Consider the following 21,229-nt stretch of genomic DNA (forward strand, 5'->3'; position numbering starts at 1 on the left):
AAAACAAAAAATACATAAATATAAAACCAATATAAAAAACCAATATAAAAATAAATATGATTAAAAACAATTTTAAAGGGTAAAATCAATTAAAACAGCAAAATAGAAATCAAAGTGTATAAAAAACACAGAGAACAGAGGACCACACAACTCACGTAGTGTTAAAAGCCAAAGAATAAAAGTGGGTCTTAAGACGAGACTTAAAACACTCCACTGTGGAAGCAGTTTGAACATGGAGGGGCAGAGTGTTCCAGAGCTCAGGGCCGACCACAGAGAAGGCCCTGTCTCCCCTGGTTTTAAGTCTGGTCTTGGGCACCACGAGCTGGAGCTGGCTCTCGGACCTCAGAGCGCGCGCAGGAGTGTACATTTGGATGTGGTCCGAGATATACTGAGGTGCCAGTCCATGTAAAGATTTAAAAACGAACAGCAATGTTTTAAAATCAATTCTAAAATGAACAGGCAGCCAGTGCAATCTCTGAAGAATTGGGGTTATATGCTGGCGTTTCCTGGCCCCTGTTATAAGTCGTGCTGCCGCGTTCTGGACTAACTGCAACCGGGAGAGAGCTTTTTGGCTAATGCCAGCATAAAGTGCATTGCAGTAGTCCAGGCGACTTGAAATAAAAGCATGCACGACTTGTTCGAAAAGGTTAAAAGATAAAAACGGTTTAACCTTTACTAAAAGACGAAGGTGATAAAAACACGATTTTAAAACGCCATTGACTTGTTTGTCAAGTTTAAAATTGCTCTCTATAGTGACGCCAAGGCTGGTGACTTTGGGACGCACATCATTTTGCAATGGTCCCAAGTCAGTGAGGGCCGGACCAAAAACTTAAATTTCCGTTTTTCCCTCATTCAACAACCACCAGACGATGGACCCCCTATTGTTTTTCTTGGGAATTAATTCTTCCTTAATTTGTTACCAAATTCGCACCTTCTTTCTCTCGTATTACCACTCGCACGGCTCCGCTAGCATCAAAGCTAACGTTACCCATGCTGCTCCCTCTCTGCTCTGCGAGGGCGTATACGTATGTAACGTATGAAGTGACAGAATGTGACGTGTTTAAGAAGGTGCGCTTGCTGCCTGTGAGAAGGAGAGACAAGAAAGAGTGGGAAAAGCATGCAGTGTAATGCCAGCAGCTAAAAGCAACTGCGTGAGAACGTATACTCGAATATCCCAATATTGTCATTTTCTATATCACACAGAGACAAACCCGCGATATATCGAGTAGATCAATATATCGCCCAGCCCTACAATGAACATAACAAAGGCATACTTGGATGAGTTCACAGTAGGGTTGCACGATATAGACAATATAGGATATAAATGATAGTCGGCCGATAATAAAACTTTTAATACCATCGTTATGTCGTGATAATGCATGTTAATGACACGTGCTCGTTGTGTTCTGTAAGTTTGACCGTGACAAGCGAATTAACACGATTTCGACACTCTGGGGGGTCCTGGCGAGCAAACTTGCGGCTAACGTCCTTCCAAGGTGCAAAGCCACGTCTAAGTCACTAATCCTTGCCTCCATGGCAGCAAATAAACATTTCCTACAAGTATCCTTATCACTGGAGGACGAGAAATTATACATGCTACACTACACACCGTAGGAGGATAAGCTAACCACAAAGCTAGAGCTCTTAAATCTAAACAAAGTTGGGCAGATCAATACAAATCTAAACCTATCATTATATAGTTGATAATCCAGTGATGAGATTGATATTTTTTATTATCAAAAAAGTATATAATATTATGTTTTGTTTTTGTTATAACTAACAAAACGTTCCTGATCACAGGAGGGCTTTACGGCCAAAAACCAAAGTATTTAAATCAGAGCCAAGAGTAGGACATGGGTTAAATATTTATTTTATTTATCCTGTGATTTGTCTGATTTCAATTGTGTTGAAAATATAATCATTCAATGATGTCAAAACTTTGAAATATCAGCATTGGTATGGAGGTTAATTTGTGTCTTTTTTGCAATTTTTTTGTGAACTGAATTTTTTTTACATCAAATTATGCTGACATTTTCATAAAAAAAAAAAGTGTTTTTAACTTGCAGTGTATAACAATTCAGTGTAAAAACTGTCAGTGTAAAAAATGGCACACCTGGTGGTCAGGTGCTAGTGTGTGTTATGTAGCACCTGGTTATATTATGTTATGCCAAGGTAGCCCAGTTATCTGCCTATTTTATGCTTTTTTTGGAAGACCCGTGTCACGTGACTCCAAACTTTAAACTTCATTGGCTGCTTCTGAGACACGATCGATCGCTTCAGCCTTCAGCTTTTTGAGGCAGCGAATTTTTCGACATTCATTATTCTGCATAGATTTTTTTACACCAAATTTTTACACATTTATTTTTTTGCAATGTATTTTTTTTTTTTACACTGATTTTTTTTTTACCCTGAATTTTTATGCACTGATTTTTATATACTCAATTTTCAAGCACTGATTTTTTTTCAATGAAATTGTCAGAATAATTTAATTTAAAAATATTCAGTTCACAAAATTCAAACGCAAAAAATTCAGTTACGTAAGTTCAGTGTAAAAAAATAAAACAAAAAACTTTTGTAATAAAGATACAAAACCTCCATAATCCATCCATTTTCTACCGCTTGTTCCCTTTTGGGGTCGCGGGGGGCGCTGGCGCCTATCTCAGATACAATCGGGCGGAAGGCGGGGTACACCCTGGACAAGTCGCCACCTCATCGCAGGGCCAACACAGATAGACAACATTCACACTCACATTCACACACTAGGGCCAATTTTAGTGTTGCCAATCAACCTATCCCCAGGTGCATGTCTTTGGAAGTGGGAGGAAGCCGGAGTACCCGGAGGGAACCCACGCATTCACGGGGAGAACATGCAAACTCCACATAGAAAGATCCCGAGCCTGGATTTGAACCCGGGACTGCAGGACCTTCGTATTGTGAGGCAGACGCACTAACCCCTTCTGCCACCGTGAAGCCTCCATAATTTGTATGATAAATACTGCCCTTGTAGGTACTTGCTATTGGATTGATACCCAAATGTGTAGTATCGCCCAAAACTAATGTAAAGTAGCTAAATCAGTGATTCTCAAAGAGTGGTGCATGGGCTCCATATATTGGTAGGCCAAACAATCACTTAATTAAATATTCCAACACTAATTTGTTAAAAAAAAACCTTGTTTTTTAATGAATACTTAAGCCGACTTCGCTACTGTATTTTAATATTGGTCATTATGGTAGTACATGGAGAGTTTTCTGAGGTGGTACTTGGTGAGAAAAGTTTGAGAACCACTGCTATGAAAAACAGAAGAATAAGTTCTTGTTACATTTTGACATTAGAACTATGTTATAATAGGAATAAACCAGATATTAACAATCAATTAGCAAGTACATAAATAATGATGTTATTGCTGTGGGAGATTAAGTCATTTCACCTAATTGGGTTAAAAATAGTTTTTGCAAACCAGTAATTATAATCCACAAATAATGTGTCGTCGTTGAGTGTCTGTGCTGTCTAGAGCTCGGCAGAGTAACCGTTTAATACTCTTCCATATCAGTAGGTGGCAGCAGGTAGCTAATTGCTTTGTCATGATCACAATATGCTGGAGGCTGCATGCAGGTCAAAAGGTATCCAATGCTTATCCAAAAATAAACAGAAGGCGAGTGCCGCTAAGAAATGGAATTGAAGCTTAAGAATGGCTATGATAAACAAAGCTGAAACTGAACTGGCTGCAAAGTAAACAAAAACAGATTGTTGGACGACAGCAAAGACTTACTGCATGTGGAGCAGCAGACGGCGTCCACAAAGTACATCCGTACATGACATGACAATCAACAGCAAAATGGTAGCGCAAGACAAGAACTGAAAGTCTACGCACAGGAAAACACCAAAAACTTCAAAATAAGTCAAGCTGTGATGTTACAGGTGGTGACAGTACACCTACTTTGAGATAAGAGCTATAGTGATGCATGCTTGGTTATGGTTTGAATATATATCCAACAATTGCGAAAACGACTTTTTATCGTCAATATCGGCTGCTGAGTTAAATTTTTTTATGTTTTCTGCTGGTGGTGTGCCTTTTTCAATTAAAAAAATGTGCCTTGCCTCAGAAAAGGTTGAAAAACATTGGTTTAATACAACTGTAAATGATGCAACATGTTAAATTAGGAGCCTTTCTCACCCATTTAAAAATGGTTTTATTATCATTTATATGCCAAATAAAACATTGTGATATATATCGTTATTGTAGAGGGCTGCAATATGTATCGCATTAAAGATTTTGAGCTGTTGCTCATTCCAAGTTTACAGTTAAAAAAACTTGAGAGCCCTGACCTCCAACCCGTCAAATACGGTTGGGAAGAACCGGAACTGAGATTGTGGACCAGGCCTTTCTCATTTAGAATTGGCAAGCTTTGGCTTTTACAGATTGATTCCTGAAAGAAACACTCTTACTTGTAGAAAGGAGTGGAAGCTCAACTTCAGAGGATGGACTTTGACATCCTGGAATCCTTCAAGGACTAAGTTGTCTTTAAAGAGTCTTTGCTTGGCTACTGCTCTCAGTCCATATTTGTCCTCCCTTTTCTGTGAGAACATTCTTCCCGCATAGGAGGACAGGATGTGGAGCGGTGTTAAATTGACGAGGAAACACAGGCGGCCAAGTCAGGAAGACCCGGGCAGCTGACGGCTCCCCCTACACCTCTGTCAGCTGTGGGAGTGGGAGCCAAACGAGGGAAACCCCTCAGTAATGAAACATTTATGGCTGCAGGCCATCAGAAGGGATACACTTCACCCAGGCTCTTTGAAGAGACAAATCACGTTCGAATTCTTAACCAATTTTGTTGAGTTCAGCTTCCCTGTCGATATGTAGTACACAAAGTGGACGACATACAACTGATAGTAAACTTGTAGTGAATATTGACAAAACAAAAAGCATTCTTTTTGGATCAAGGCATATGCTTGTCTTGGTCTGCATTTACCGGCAGTAAGTAGGACACGTTTCCAGTGAGGGTTAGACTCCGCCAAGGTTGTCCTTTGTCACCGATTCTGTTCATAATTTTATGGACAGAATTTCTAGGCGCAGTCAAAGCGTTGAGGGGTTCCAGTTTGGTGGCCGCGCGATTAGGTCTCTGCTTTTTGCAGATGATGTGGTCCTGATGGCTTCATCTGGCCAAGATCTTCAGCTCTCACTGGATCGGTTCGCAGCCGAGTGTGAAGCGACCGGGATGAGAATCAGCACCTCCAAGTCCGAGTCCATGGTTCTCTCCCGAAAAAGGGTGGAGTGCCATCTACGGGTTGGGGAGGAGATCCTGCCCCAAGTGGAGGAGTTCAAGTACCTAGGAGTCTTGTTCACGAGTGAGGGAAGAGTGGATCGTGAGATCGACAGGCGGATCGGTGCGGCGTCTTTTAGTAATGCGGACATTGTATCAATCCGTTGTGGTGAAGAAGGAGCTGAGCCGGAAGGCAAAGCTCTCAATTTACCGGTCGATCTACATTCCCATCTTCACCTATGGTCATGAGCTTTGGGTCATGACCGAAAGGACAAGATCACGGGTACAAGCGGCCGAAATGAGTTTCCTCCGCCGGGTGGCGGGGCTCTCCCTTAGAGATAGGGTGAGAAGCTCTGCCACCCGGGAGTAGCTCAAAGTAAGTGGTTTGGGCATCTGGTCAGGATGCCACTCGAAAGCCTCCCTAGGGAGGTGTTTAGGGCACGTCCGACCGATAGGAGGCCACGGGGAAGATCCAGGACACGTTGGGAAGACTATGTCTCCCGGCTGGCCTGGAAACGCCTCGGGATCCCCCGGGAAGAGCTGGACGAAGTGGCTGGGGAGAGGAAAGTCTGGGCTTCCCTGCTTAGGCTGCTCCTCCCGCGACCCGACCTCGGATAAGCGGAAGAAGATGGATGGATGGATGGATGGCATAAGCTTGTTGTTCACCCTCCGCTTCATATTTCAATGTCAGATATACCTATTGAGCAGGTTAAAAAAGCAAAACTGCTTGGTGTGCTATTAGACAGTCAGCTGTCATGGTCCGATCATATTGATGGTATTTTAATGAAAATGGGAAGAGGTTTAGCCATGGTCAGGAAGTGCTCCACCTTCTTGACATCCTCAACAATGGGTCAAGTCATACAGTCCTTGGTTTTCTGTCATCTTCATTACTGTCCTATACAGGGATGCACCGAAATGAAAATTTGCGCCCGAAGCCGAATAAAATCTAAACGCTTGGCTGAATACCGAATAATGAATGCAGTTTTTCACAATTTTTTTTATATTGCATAAATAGCCCAGAATACATTTTTAGACATGTTTTTTAAATAAAGTAAATTTTTATTGAATATTGATTTTTTTTTTTTAATATTTCAGTAGCCTTTGCTTTTCAAAAAAAGCACGTTTTTCATTTATATTAGGCCTTAAAACAAAAAATGCATTCCCAAAAAAATAAAGTGCATTAAAGTGGATAAACCCACAACAAATGAATTATTGTCCTTTTGGCAAAAGTCTGTTTAGCCACAGTAGATAGAGTAATAATGTAAACAGAAGCCTCAAGTAAATCTCAATTAAGTGTGTGCTTGTAACGTCATACACTTATATAGGTCGCCTACACAACAGGCTAATAATGTAAACAGAGGCCCCACTAAATCTCAATAAGTGTGTGCTTGTAACCTCATACACTTATACAGGTAGCCTACACAACAGGCTAATAATGTAAACAGCACACACGCAATGTAAAGAGCACACATCAGAGAAATACCGTCTGCTCAGTATCGTGTAACGGAGCTCAATGTGCTGCATGAGTCTCCGAAAGCCAATGTCCTCCACAACACTAAACGGTTATTCATCCAAAGCCATAAACTCAATTACCTTCTTTGTAATTCCGTTTGCTTTGGCACTGTCAGTCGCAAACTTTTTCGCCCTCTCAAAGACGTCGGCCACGAGGCACCTCCTCGAGACAGTTTGGCTGAACATTCGTTGCAAACTGCAATACTTTTGTCACTTTCCGACACTTTAAAATAGCTCCACACTGCTGACATTTTTCCGAAGGCGCCGGGCGTCACCGCGTCAAAAAATTGCGTCATTGCGTCACACGCCCCTATTCGGCCTTGCATTTAACTCATTCCACCGAAGGCCGAATGTGGTTTTTTTTTGCCATATTCGGCCGAATATATTCGGTTACCGATTATTCGGTGCATCCCTAGTCCTATAATATGGTCCGCTACGAACGACTAAGTCCGACCTGAACAAACTGCAACTTGTTCAGAACAGAGCGGCTAGACTGTTACTTAAATGTTCTTAATTTATGCATCCACGCCTGTCGTGGTTGTCTGTTGAACAAAAGCTGCATTGATGATAGTGTATTATCTATTATTATTATTATCATTGATCTAACATGATAGTTCTATCGAACTATCATGTTAGCTCAATCACCAGATTACTTTTACAAACAGTTTTTAAAATCAAATAACACACACATTCATGACACTAGGAATGCCAGCAATGGCTATTTGGCACTTCCTGCTCCCAGGACCAACCTCCTCAAACATACAGTCATGTATGGATGTATATCATTCTGGAATGGGTTGCCATCTCACATTAATCTCTCATAAAGTAAATTGTCATTCAAGACAGCTTTGAAGGTACACCTATTGCAGCTGCCCACATGATGTGAATTTTTAATACTGGGTTTAACTAGCTTTTTTTTATCATATGTTGTATTTTTCCTTTGTATAATGTTTGGTAATGCATGTATTCTCTATATTTTTGTTTTGTATGCTCCTATATGGACCCCAGGAAGACTAGCAGTGACCTTGGCGTCAGCTAATGGGCATCCATTCAATAAGCAATAAGCAATAAGCAATAAACTACAATTGTGCGCTAGCGATGGGTGATAACCATAAAAATAACCATATTTGGATATACATTGTAACCTACAAAGTATATACAAAGATAAAAAAGTATTTTACAATGTGTTATTTGGCATATGGCACCATTTACTAAAGTCTTACAGTTTACAAAGGCTCTCCCTGCAGCTGCCGTTGTATTACATCATTTCCGTTTTTCAGACATGTCCGCTGACAGTGTTGTTGTAATATTCTCTCCCCAGACTCTTATTACTCTACTTGCTAATTTTTTGTTCATAGCTGGTTACTCAGTTTCAGTCTGACTTCTGTTAACGTATACAAAGCACTTGTTCCGTTGTTGTTTTGCTATTTTACATTACTAGTTAGGCCCTGTGATGAGGTGGCGACTTGTCCAGGGTGTACTCCGCCTTCCGCCCGAATGCAGCTGAGATAGGCTCCAGCACCCCCCACCCCCGCGACCCCAAAAGGGACAAGCGGTAGAAAATGGATGGACATTACCAGTTAGCGGTTAGACTGGGGGTCAGCAACCCGCGGCTCTCTTTAGCACGGCCCTAGTGGCTCCCTGGAGCTTTTTCAAAAATGGAAAAAGATGGGGTGGGGGGGCTGAAATATATTTGTTGTTTTAATAATGTTTCTGTAGGAGGGTAAACATAGCACATACATTTCTAATGCCCACTGTTGAATGAATATGTTTGTGTTTATGCTTCACTGGTGACAGTATTTGGCCACCGCCGTTTTGTCCTACTAATTTTGGTGGTCCTTGAACGCTGGTTTACGTGTACAACGTTCTCCGACGCTGCCTTAGAAATACATGTTTTATGCCCTTCTCATTTTGTCCACCAAACATTTTATGCTGTGCGTGAATGCGCAAAGGTGAGCTTTGTTGATGTTACTGACTTGTGTGCAGTGCTAATAATCCATGCTAACATGCTATTTAGGCTAGCTGTGTATACATATTGCATCATTATGCCTCGTTTGTAGTTATATTTAAGCTCATTCAATTTCCTTTATTTATGTCCTCTGTGTATTTAATTTATATTTGCATGTTTCATGACATATTTATCTGTGTGTAATATTGGCTGCGTTTCAGATTGTGTACCATGTTGTTCCAGACCACAGCAACTGTTTACATGTTGTTCTAGACCACAGCAAACCATACCCAGCTTGCAAAGATTGTAACAAATCCATTAGAGTAAGATGGTCTGTCCTTTATTTAACTAGGGCACACACATCTATACCTTTGGTAGTTTTAAGCCAGTAATTTCCAGAAGTTATCTAACCCTCTCTATAACACTTACTTAATGTGTTGCCTTCATTATAACACTTACATAAGGTGTTTAATTTTTTGCGGCTCCAAACAGATTTGTTTTTTGTATTTTTGGTCCATTATGGCTCTTTCAATATTTTAGGTTGCCAAAACCTAGGTTAGACTTAGACTTTCTCTGGCTTGATGTGTCGCGTGTTAAGCTATTCCTCGTCCACCAGTGATAATGCTATTTGTAAGAAATGTAGTTTATTGGCCGTAACTTAAAAGAGCGACTACGCACGGTGGAAGGTCTTACATTAGCTGTAGTAGCTAGCCAGATGCTACGTCTGTTGATTATGCTTTGCAGCTTGTCGCTCTCTAGTTTGCGGGACACAGCCAGGTTGCGTCATCAACGTGCATGGAGGCGATAGAATTAAAATGTCTATCGTAGGCCAAATTTACGGGGAGAACATGCAAACTCTACACAGAAAGATCACAAGCTCTGGATTGAACTCAAGGACCTTCGTATTGTGAGGCACATGCATGAAGCCCTGTCCCACTATGCTGCCGCTATGTATTTATATTTATTTTAAAATGTTTACACTACAATCTATCTAAATGATGAATGAAAACCATTTATCAGGTTATGATATTCATTTGGGTTGTGAATCTTACAAGTAATTTCCATTCCGATTCTTAGGGATTCAGAATCAATTTTCAATTCAACAGGATTCTCGATTCATAAAACATTTTTGGAATACAATATTTGGAATATGAAGTATAACAAACCTTTTTCAAAACAGGTTACAAATGCTCCTTGGCAGCTGGCGTATAACGTTAATGCGCAGCGAGGTGTATGGTCGTGATGTATTTGTTTTGCTATCACCGGGCTGTTTGATTTGCATCTTTTGTCGCCTCGCATGCAAGACAACTTCCTCCCCCCAACTAAAATTAATGGGCCGTGTTTGACGCCGCTTGATAGATCCCGTGATGGAAAGTGTCGACCTCGACTGCAACCTTCTTCCGCCTGGGACCTCTGAGTCATCGTTTGTCAAACGATACTTGATACTCCTTGGTTCTGAGGGTATTGATCAAGGCTTAGAAGTGCTGCAACAACGTTCTTTGCGACCTTCATCAGATTGCAGCGTTGACCCAGGACGCTAAACCCTGTGTCGAGATTACAGATTCTAAGAGTCGACCTTGTTTTAGCTGCGACTAACAAGGCCATTGTGCCAGCTAGCATGTGAAAGGCAGACTGTGTCCTGGCAGCCTTCAGAGTGGCCTTTCATTCTCCAAGGCAGACTGATGTGCTGTCAACAATGGCCGGTCTGTTCTAAAGCAGTGGACACTTCATCAAGACCTCTGCCCTGTGCACAACGCAGCGTCTCCACTCGGACAACCGGTACCATGTGTTCTGAGAACGGCGGACAGGGATCCGCCGCCCTCTTGATATTCGTTCCAATTCATCCCAAACTTTGGGACTGTAGACCAAGGGTTTTGATTGATTGATTGATTGATTGATTGATTGATTGAAACTTTTATTAATAGATTGCATAGTTCAGTACATATTCCGTACAATTGACCACTAAATGGTAACACCCGAATAAGTTTTTCAGCTTGTTTAAGTCGGGGTCCACGTTAATCAATTCATGGTACAAATATATACTATCAGCATAATACAGTCATCACATAAGGTAATCATCATAGTATATACATTGAATTATTTACATTATTTACAATCCGGGGGGTGGGATGAGGAGCTTTGGTTAATATCAGGAGTTATGTCCTCAACAATTGCATCAACAGAGAAATGGACATTGAAACAGTGTAGGTCTTAGTAGGATATGTACAGCCAGCAGAGAACATAGTGAGTTCAGATAGCATAAGAACAAGTATATACATTAGAAACACATTTTATTATTTACAATCCGGGGAGATGGGATGTGAATGGAGGAGGGTATTAGTAAAGGGTTGAAGTTGCCTGGAGGTGTTGTTTTAGAGCGGTTTTGAAGGAATATAGAGATGCACTTACTTTTACACCTGTTGTGAGTGCATTCCACATTGATGTGGCATAGAAAGAGAATCAGGTAAAACCTTTGTTAGATCGGAATCTGGGTTTAACGTGGTTTGTGGAGCTCCCCCTGGTGTTGTTGTTATGGCGGTCATTTACGTTAAGGAAGTAGTTTGACATGTACTTCGGTATCAGGGAGGTGTAGCGGATTTTATAGACTAGGCTCAGTGCAAGTTGTTTCAGTCTGTCCTCCACCCTGAGCCGGCCCATTTTGGAGAAGTGGGTTGGAGTGAGGTGTGATCTGGGGTGGAGGTCTAAAAGTAACCGGACTAGCTTGTTCTTGGATGTTTGGAGTCTAGATTTGTCAAACTCGTTTTCATTGAAGGCCACATTGAAGCTTGTAAGATAAAATATGAATATAACTGTATAAGGATTTGCCTCAATGTCAGTATTTTATCAGTATGTAGATTTTCAAGTACTCTGAAAAAATAAATCTGGAGATTCTACAGATAAAACCAGACAGCTCAGTGGCCAGAATTTGCCAATAAAATTTACAGTGGTTTGTACAAAAGGAAGGGGTTATATATGTATAGCGCCTTTCTACCTTCAAGGTACTAAAAAGTGCATTGACACTAATACCACATTCACTCATTCACACACTGATGGCGGGAGCTGCCATGCAAGGCCCTAACCACGACCTATCAGGAGCAAGGGTGAAGTGTTGTGCTCAAGGACACAACGGGCGAGACTAAGATGGCGGAAGCTGGGGATCGAACCAGGAACCTCCAAGTTGCCGGCCGGCATGGTTGTTCTAACAAAAACATTACTGTTTTTTTACGCAATAATTCTGCCAGGTTTTAACCATAACATCTATGGTTGTTTGTTTTACAGTGTATTACCGTGAATGGAAAGACGGTAGCATTGTTATGTTTTTTTACAGTAAAATTCTGCCTGCTGTAGTTCTTTTGACCCTAAAATCTACGGTTGTTGTTTTTATAGTGTAATGCTGTAAATGGGGAAAACAGTACCACTTTTTTTTTAGGCTACAAGTCTGGCGACTGAGCTGCAAGTTTTTTAACTGTAAAATATACAGGCATTGTTTGTATAGTGTATTACTGGAAATGGAAAATAACTAATACCACAGTTTATTTTTTACAGTAAAATTCTGCCGACTGAGCTGCCAATTAGTTTTTACCGTAAAATCGACAGTAGTTGTTTTTATAGTGTATTACTGTAAATAGAAAAACACTACTAACACAGTTTATTTGGGCTGGCAATTTGTTCTTACTGTAAAATCTACGATTAGTGTATGTACTGTATTGCTGTAAATGGAGAAACGACACCACTTTTTTTTTACTGTGCATTTCTGGTGACTGATCTGCCAGTTTTTTAAACCGTAAAATCTACGGTTGTTGTATTTACAGTGTATTGCTTTAAATGGAGAAACTGTACCACCGTTTTTTTTAATGGTAAAATTTTGACTACTGAGCTGCTCTTTTTTTTTTTTAACCGTATAATCTACGGTTGTATTCACAGTGTATTGCTGTAATTGGAGAAAAGGTACCATATTTTTTTTAATGATATGATAAGGTTTGAAATATATGCAATTGCATGCAAAGACGAAGAAAAAATACATTTAATTAGAAAAGATAGTTCTTTATTGATGTGTATTATTTCCAGGCTTTCGCTGGCCATATAAATTGATGTGGCGGGTCAGATCTAGCCCTTTTTGTGCTGTTTTTTCCCCCCCTGCACTATGACTAGGGGAGGTTGTTTGGATTGAGTTATATAAATGATTTATGTGCTGTTTTAATGCAAGTAAATTAATGATATGAGTACTTTGTTGGCCACCAGAGGTTGGCAAAACGGCATCTATCGGATCACGGGCTATTTGTCCATCCATCCATTCCTTTTCTACCGCTTATTCCCTTTTAAGGTCACGGGGGGCGACGTTTGTAAATTATATAAATACACCGCTTACCGCCACGATTTTTTGACTTGAACAAAATTTAAAAAACAGAGCCGTAGTTTAGACACCCCTGATGTAGACCAACACCTGTTTGATTTTTTGGCACCAAAAACTGCTCGACAACAACACTTGGTTCTATTTGTACACTAAATTGTTCGTGCTGTTTTGGAACTTGGCACAAGCAGACAAGGCTCAAAAAAATAAGCGGCCTGATTAAAAATTAAAGACCATCTCTTAAGTTTTAGGACCCCACATTGTTATGCAGACAATCATTCAGTTGAAGACACATCCGTACTTGACTTCAGCTCATATAAATTTTGGCGCTATCATAATGTGGTTGTTGAATATTCTCATTTTTTTTTTTGCTTTACGCTCCTATCCAAATCGACTTCCGGCGTCTTACACTTGGACACGAGAACGAGCAGATTAGATTTTGGCGAAGAACCGACCAGAAAATTCCTTTCGGTTTCTGTGTTGGAAGTGCCTATTGCCAGAGTAAATATTATCTTAAGACGTTTGCAACATGCTCGGCCAAAGATAGCTCACGTCTCAGGCAGTGGATGATCTAAAGTGTCAGCGTGCCCAAACCCTGCTCTCGCAGTTATGTTAACGACTCTTATATATCCTTGGCCCTTAGCGCGGCTGCTCCTTGATAAAACACAACACCTTGGGGACTTTAGGGTCATTTTTTGACCAGTCTAATCATGCATGTTCTGTGGGCCAGTCTTGGACTAACTTTGGACGCGCAAGTGGCCGTTATCCTTCTAGAGAGATAGCCTAATGTTTTATTTTCCTATATTTTGTATGTATCATTTTGCGTTGCGACATGTGTTACCGATAGTCTGCAACAAAATACGAAGTATGGGATCTTTCAATGCAACTTTAGACTGCCAGCAATTGCGCATGTGCACGATTTTGTGCACGATTTTGTGCACTTCCAGAGAGCAGCAGACAAGGAGGGATTGTTAGCGAGGTGCGCATAGTGGGGGGCGGGACTTACAGTTTGAATTCTGCCCGGTGACAGAGGATTCAAGAACCCCTGAGAGCCCGTGTCCTCTGCAGTGGACGTTTGTGTTTTAACCAAAATATGTAACTCTGTCACAAAAAATAGACCCAAAACAAAAGTTCCTAGATTTCAAGAGGATGTTGACTCTAACGTGTGCCACAACAAGATTCAGTTGCTCTGCATCATTTATTGTACTGCAATTTTCTCTTTGGAATAAGAATGTCATTGTGGAAAAGGAAAAACTCCTTTTTTTAAACATTGTGTTAGGGTTGTACGGTATAGTATCGCGGTACTAATAAATCAAAAACGGTACTATACTCTTGAGATGCCGATAAATGCTTTAAAATTTAATATCGGAAATTATTGGTATCTGTTTCAAAATTATCGGTATTGGTTTCAAAAAGTAAAATTTATGACTTTTTAAAACGCCACTGTGTACACGGACCTAGGGAGAAGGACAGAGCGCCAATAAACCCTGAAGGCACTGCCTTTGCGTGCCAGCCCAGTCACATTATAGCCACGGCTTTTCACATACACAAGTGAATGCGAGCCATACTTGGTCAACAGCCATACAGATCACACTGAGGGTTGCCGTATAAACAACTTTAACACTGTTACAAATATGCGCCACACTGTGAACCCACCCCAAACAAGAATGACAAACACATTTCGGGAGAACATCTGCACCATAACACAACATAAACACAACAGAACAAATACCCATGACCCCTTGCAGCACTAACTCTTCTGGAACGCTACAATATACACCGCCCGCTACCCCCCCGTCCACCTCAACCGCCTCATGATGTCTCAGGGAGAGCATGTCCCAAATTCCAAGCTGCTGTTTTGAGGCAAGTTAAAAAAAATAATGGACTTGGTGACTTAAATAATAACTTGAGTTGATTTATCTGCAATGGCGTGGCGACTTGTCCAGGGTGTACTCCGCCTTCCGCCCGATTGTAGCTGAGATAGGCACCAGCGCCCACCACCACCCCAAAAAGGGAATAAGCGGTAGAAAATGGATGGATGGAGTTGATTTATTTTGGAAAACCTTGTTACATTGTTTAATGCATCCAGTGAGGCATCACAACAAAATTAGGCATAATAATGTGTTAAGTATCGGTATCGGTTGATATCAGTATCGGTAATTAAGAGTTGGACAATATCGGAATATTGGATATCGGCAAAAAAGCCATTATTGGACATCTCTACTATACTCTGTTTGAAAAGTACCGGTTCCCGGGCATGACAGCGTGTCGTGACATTGCTGGTTTTGCGAGCAGAGGAGCATGTTCGGCAGCGCACAATCACAGAGTACTTACAAGCAGACTGTGTGTGGACAGAAAAGGGAGAATGAACGCATTTTAGGCTAAAAACTAAAGATAAAAGCGAAGTTATAACACTGAAACGCCCTCAAGAAGAGGTGCTTTAAGACATGGCTAGCTGGCTAGCGGCGAAAGTCCATTCGCAGTCGGCAGTGTTTTAGTTACTTCTCAATCACTAATCCTCGCCTCCATGGGGAAAAATAAAGTAAGTTTCTCACAAGTATCATCCCTGCAGGACAAGTAATAGCCAAACATGCTTCACTACACACCGTAGCTCACCGGCGCACATTGTACACAAAAGCCATGTGTGGATCTACACCCAACATCCACTGTAATGATATCAAGTACAGGAGCGTATCTAGTCGATACTACTTTGATTACATAGATGCTTTTTATCGTCACACAGTTTTATTTCCTTTTTAAAAAATTCATTTTATGTTTATAAAGTCAGGAAATACGTCCCTGGACACTTGAGGACTTTGAATATGACCAATGTATGATCCTGGAACTACTTAGTATCGGATTGATACCTATATTTGTGGTCTCATCCAAAACTTGCATTAGTTTTCGATGATAGAATAATGTATTATGTAACATTGTAACAAATATTATAATTATTTAAACAACAGAAGAATAAGTGATTATTACAGTTTAACAGAAGTGTAGATTGAACATGTTGAAATGGGAAAAAAACGATATTAACAGTAAATGAACGAGTGGATTATTAATAAATTGTTACAGCTTGTCCTTTATCATTTTGACAATAAGAATGAAAAATGACACAATGTGTTATTGTATATGTCAGCAGACAAATTAGGAGCCTTTCTTTGTTTACTTACACGTAAAAGACAAGTTTTCTAGTATGTTCACTATTTTATTTAAGGACAAAATTCTTCTTCGATTACAATAAGAAACATATGTTTCATGTACCGTAAGACAATAATGCCATTTTTGTGGTCCCTCTTATTTAGAAAAGTACCGAAAAGTATCGAAATACATTTTGGTACCAGTACTAAAATATTGGTATCAGGACAACCCTACGTTGTATGTTATCAGAAAAAACACCTTTTCCGACATTTTCTGATAGTGATCACATAAATGTCCGCAACTGTCTAAACCTTGGTAATGACTGGAATTAGAAAATAGTTTCTTAGACTTGGAATTTGGTACAATGTGGTACGTGGTTGAGTCGTGTCTTCCGACGGCACTGAGGTCATGGTCTCGCCGTGGGAGGTGGGGCTGAGTCATTTTGGTATTTGAGGGTGACGGGGCCCTCAGCTGTTTTACACATTATGACTGCTGAAACCTGGTGACCCCCTTCCCTCTGTTCAACTCCTCGTCCGAACACCTGTACACGTCCCTGTCTGAATATTACATATACAGTCCTGGTCAAAAGTTTACATACACTTGTAGAGAACATAGTGTCATGGCTGTCTTAAGTTTATAATCAGTTCTACAACTCTTATTTAGAGTGATTGGAGCACATACTTGTTGGTCACAAAAAAAGATTCCTAAAGTTGAGTTCTTTTATGAATTTATTATGGGTCTACTGAAAATGGGAGCAAATATGCTGGGTCAAAAGTATACATACAGCAATGTTAATATTTGGTTACATGTACCTTGGCAAGTTTGACTGCATTAAGGTGCTTTTGGTAGCCTTCCAAAAGCTTTTTGCAAGCTTCTGGTTGAATTTTTGACCACTCTTCTTGACTAAATTGGTGCAGTTCAGCTAAATTTGTTGTTTTTTCAATCAATCAATCAATCAATGTTTATTTATATAGCCCCAAATCACAAATGTCTCAAAGGACTGCACAAATCATTACGACTACAACATCCTCGGAAGAACCCACAAAAGGGCAAGGAAAACTCACACCCAGTGGGCAGGGAGAATTCACATTCAGTGGGACGCCAGTGACAATGCTGACTATGAGAAACCTTGGAGAGGACCTCAGATGTGGGCAACCCCCCCCCCTCTAGGGGACCGAAAGCAATGGATGTCGAGCGGGTCTAACATGATACTGTGAAAGTTCAATCCATAGTGGCTCCAAGACAGCAGTGAGAGTCCCGTCCACAGGAAACCATCTCAAGCGGATCAGCAGCGTAGAGATGTCCCCAACCGATACAGGCGAGCGGTCCATCTTGGGTCCCGACGAGCGGTCCATCCTGGGTCTCGACTCTGGACAGTCAGTACTTCATCCATGGTCATCGGACCGGACCCCCTCCACAAGGGAGGGGGGGACATAGGAGAAAGAAAAGAAGCGGCAGATCAACTGGTCTAAAAAGGAGGTCTATTTAAAGGCTAGAGTATACAGATGAGTTTTAAGATGAGACTTTCCTGACCTTCACTTGTTTCTTCAGCATTGTCCACACATTTAAGTCAGGACGTTGGGAAGGCCATTCTAAAATCTTCATTCCAACCTGATTTAGCCATTCCTTTAGCATTTTTGACGTGTGTTTGGGGTCATTGTCCTGTTGGAACACCAAACTACCGCCCAAGACCCAACCTCCGGGCTGATGATTTTAGGTTGTCCTGAAGAACGGGACGGCGTGGCGCAGTGGGAGAGTGGCCGTGCGCAACCCGAGGGTCACTGGTTCAAACCCCACCTAGTACCAACCTCGTCACGTCCGTTGTGTCCTGAGCAAGACACTTCACCCTTGCTCCTGATGGGTGCAGGTTGGCGCTTTGCATGGCAGCTCCCTCCATCAGTGTGTGAATGTGTGTGTGAATGGGTAAATGTGGAAGTAGTGTCAAAGCACTTTGAGTACCTTGAAGGTAAAAAAGTGCTATACAAGTACAACCCATTTATCATTTATTTAAGAATTTGGAGGTAATCCTCATTTTTTCCTTGTCCCATTTACTCTCTGTAAAGCACCAGTTCCATTGGCAGGAAAATAGGCCCAGAGTATAATACTACCACCACCATGCTTGACGGTAGGAGTGGTGTTTCTGGAACCTTTTCTCCTCCTAACATATTGCTGGCCAAACAGCTCAATTTTTGTTTCATCCGACATCACACGGACAAAGATAAGACCTTCTGGAAGAAAGTTCTGTGGTCAGATGAAACAAAAATAGAGCGGTTTGGCCACAATACCCAGCAATATGTTTGGAGGAGAAAATGTCCCAGGATCACCATGCATACCGTCAAGCATGGTGGTGGTAGTATTATGCTCAGGGCCAGAGCAAAATACTACCACCACCATGCTTGACGGTATGAATGGTGTTCCTGGGATTACAGGCCTCACTTTTTCTCCTCCAAACATATTGCTGGGTATTGTGGCCAAACAGCTTCATTTTTATTTCATCTGACCACAGAACTGTCCTCCATCTTTGTCAATGTGATGTCAAATGAAACTGTGCCCAACCTCTAATAAAGAAATGGCCTCACAGTTAAAATTCCATTTGTGTCTCCTTTGTTTCTCCAGGTGGGGAAGGACACTGTCCAAACCACAGAGGATCAGATCATGAAAAGGGACATGCCACCAGCGTTCATCAAGTAAGCACATCGATAGTTCTCTCTCTGGCTTTGTTACAGTAATGGCCGCCCCAGCAAAGGTCAGACATGGCATGTTAAGTGCCGCTGCGTCTTGGCTTGTCTAACTTTACTACCTTCTCGCCCAGGGCGGAGACACTTTGCCCACTCAAGCATCTCACACTTTCTGCATACAGCTTCATCTTTAACCATTAAAGCCTCTGCTGTCTGTCGCGTGTCACTCACCTTTATTGCGAGACCCAAAGGAGAGATCTTAAGACCCCAGAGCCCCACACTCCCCCCGCCCCCCTGCAAGGTCATGGAGGAAACGCGTCGGTTGTCAGGACCCGACAACATTTGGCGCCTCCAAGTCACATCGTCGCCCTGTCGTCATCCATCAGCGCATGTGTTAGGAATGCGTCGCCACCACTAAATATAGTACCTGTTGGCCGTCCGATTAATGGACGCTTGTTTCTCAGAAGGACATGTTGGCTGCAGCACACATTAAACTTCAATAATCATAATAGGGTTCATAACTGGGGTATCAAACTCAATTTAACCGGGAGTTGAGTTTCACTTCATAGTCAAGTTGTGACCATGTGACTGATTTGTTGTCTTCCTCTACCAACTTTATTGCAGTTAATGTTCTTTATAGTGGAATTGAAGATGTGGTTAACTATTTGCTGTGGTTGCAATGACACTGAATTAAGTCAGTTAGTTAGTCCAAAATTTAAAAAAGGGTTCAAGACCCCTGCTATAAAAAAGTGTTCCTTAACGATAGGGCCAGGGCCCATTATTGGGCCGCAAGCAAGCTCTCGAGGGCCGCCAAAAAAGTATTAGTTTCTCAGCTGTGGTCCGTATGGGCCACAATTGCAATTAGGGCTGGGCGATATTGCCTTTTTTTAATATCGCGATATCAATCAATCAATCAATCAATGTTTATATAGCCCCAAATCGCAAATGTCTCAAAGGACTGCACAAATCATTATGACTAAAACATCCTCGGAAGAACCCACAAAAGGGCAAGGAAAACTCACACCCAGTGGCCAGAGAGAATTCACATCCAGTGGGACGCCAGTGACAATGCTGACTATGAGAAACCTTGGAGATGACCTCAGATGTGGGCAACCCCCCCTCTCTAGGGGACCGAAAGCAATGGATGTCGAGCGGGTCTAACATGATACTGTGAAAGTTCAATCCATAGTGGCTCCAAGACAGCAGCGAGAGTCCCGTCCACAGGAAACCATCTCAAGCGGATCAGCAGCGTAGAGATGTCCCCAACCGATACAGGCGAGCGGTCCATCCTGGGTCCCGACGAGCGGTCCCTCCTAGGTCTCGACTCTGGACAGCCAGTACTTCATCCATGGTCATCGGACCGGACCCCCTCCACAAGGGAGGGGGGGACATAGGAGAAAGAAAAGAAGCGGCAGATCAACTGGTCTAAAAAGGAGGTCTATTTAAAGGCTAGAGTATACAGATGAGTTTTAAGGTGAGACTTAAATGCTTCTACTGAGGTAGCATCTCGAACTGTTACCGGGAGGGCATTCCAGAGTACTGGAGCCCGAACGGAAAACGCTCTATAGCCCGCAGACTTTTTTTGGGCTCTAGGATATATATTACGACATTTTGCCTTGGCCTTGAATGAACACTTGATGCATATAATCACAGCAGTATGATGATTCTATGTGTATACATTAAAACATTCTTCTTCATACTGCATTCATATATGCTACTTTTCAACTTTCATGCAGAGAGGGAAATCACAACTAAGTCAATTGACCAAAAGTGTATTTATTAAAGTTATTAAGCAATGGCACAAACATTCAAGTCATTTCCAAAACATAAAATGCAAGATTGTCAGAGACATTTTAAGTGTCAAATAAAAATGAGCTGCATAATAGGAAATCAAATGGTATTCGTCCTTCACTATGTGGTATGTTACTAAGGTTATGAAATTCTCTTCATTCTCTAGCGCAGGGGTAGGGAACCTGTGGCTCTTTTGATGACTGCATCCGGCTCTCAGATAAATCTTGGCTGACATTGCTAAACATGATAAGTAATGAATAATTCCGCTGGTAATCATAGTGTTTAAAATAACGTTCAAAATATAAAACATTCTCTTACATTTTAATCCATCCATCAGTTTTCTACCGCACCTGTTCAAGAAGTCGTTTTAATGGGAAGAAGCATTTTATTTATCGTCGGTGAGCTTCCGGATAAAAACGTTATTAAAAAGAATAGGAGAATTATTATGTGAAGATCTGTCACTTCATTTCTGTTTGTGCTTCTTTATTTTGTATTTACTTCCCGTCAGTGCTCTTATTTTGTTTCCATTTCCTGCTTGTCCTG

At 41.4% G+C, this 21,229-nt stretch overlaps 1 protein-coding gene across 2 annotated transcripts in view; it reads left to right on the forward strand.

The window, feature by feature from the left end:
• The window catches only part of LOC133558384 (vinculin), a 75,402-nt gene that overhangs the window by 19,341 nt on the left and 34,832 nt on the right, over positions 1-21,229 (forward strand). For both annotated transcript variants that reach the window (XM_061909730.1, XM_061909731.1), the window contains exon 2: positions 18,834-18,904. In XM_061909730.1, the coding sequence (XP_061765714.1) occupies positions 18,834-18,904 (71 nt within the window). The remainder of the gene's footprint in view (positions 1-18,833; positions 18,905-21,229) is intronic.

Source organism: Nerophis ophidion, linkage group LG08 (genome assembly GCF_033978795.1).
Source record: "Nerophis ophidion isolate RoL-2023_Sa linkage group LG08, RoL_Noph_v1.0, whole genome shotgun sequence".
Lineage (NCBI taxonomy): Eukaryota > Metazoa > Chordata > Actinopteri > Syngnathiformes > Syngnathidae > Nerophis > Nerophis ophidion.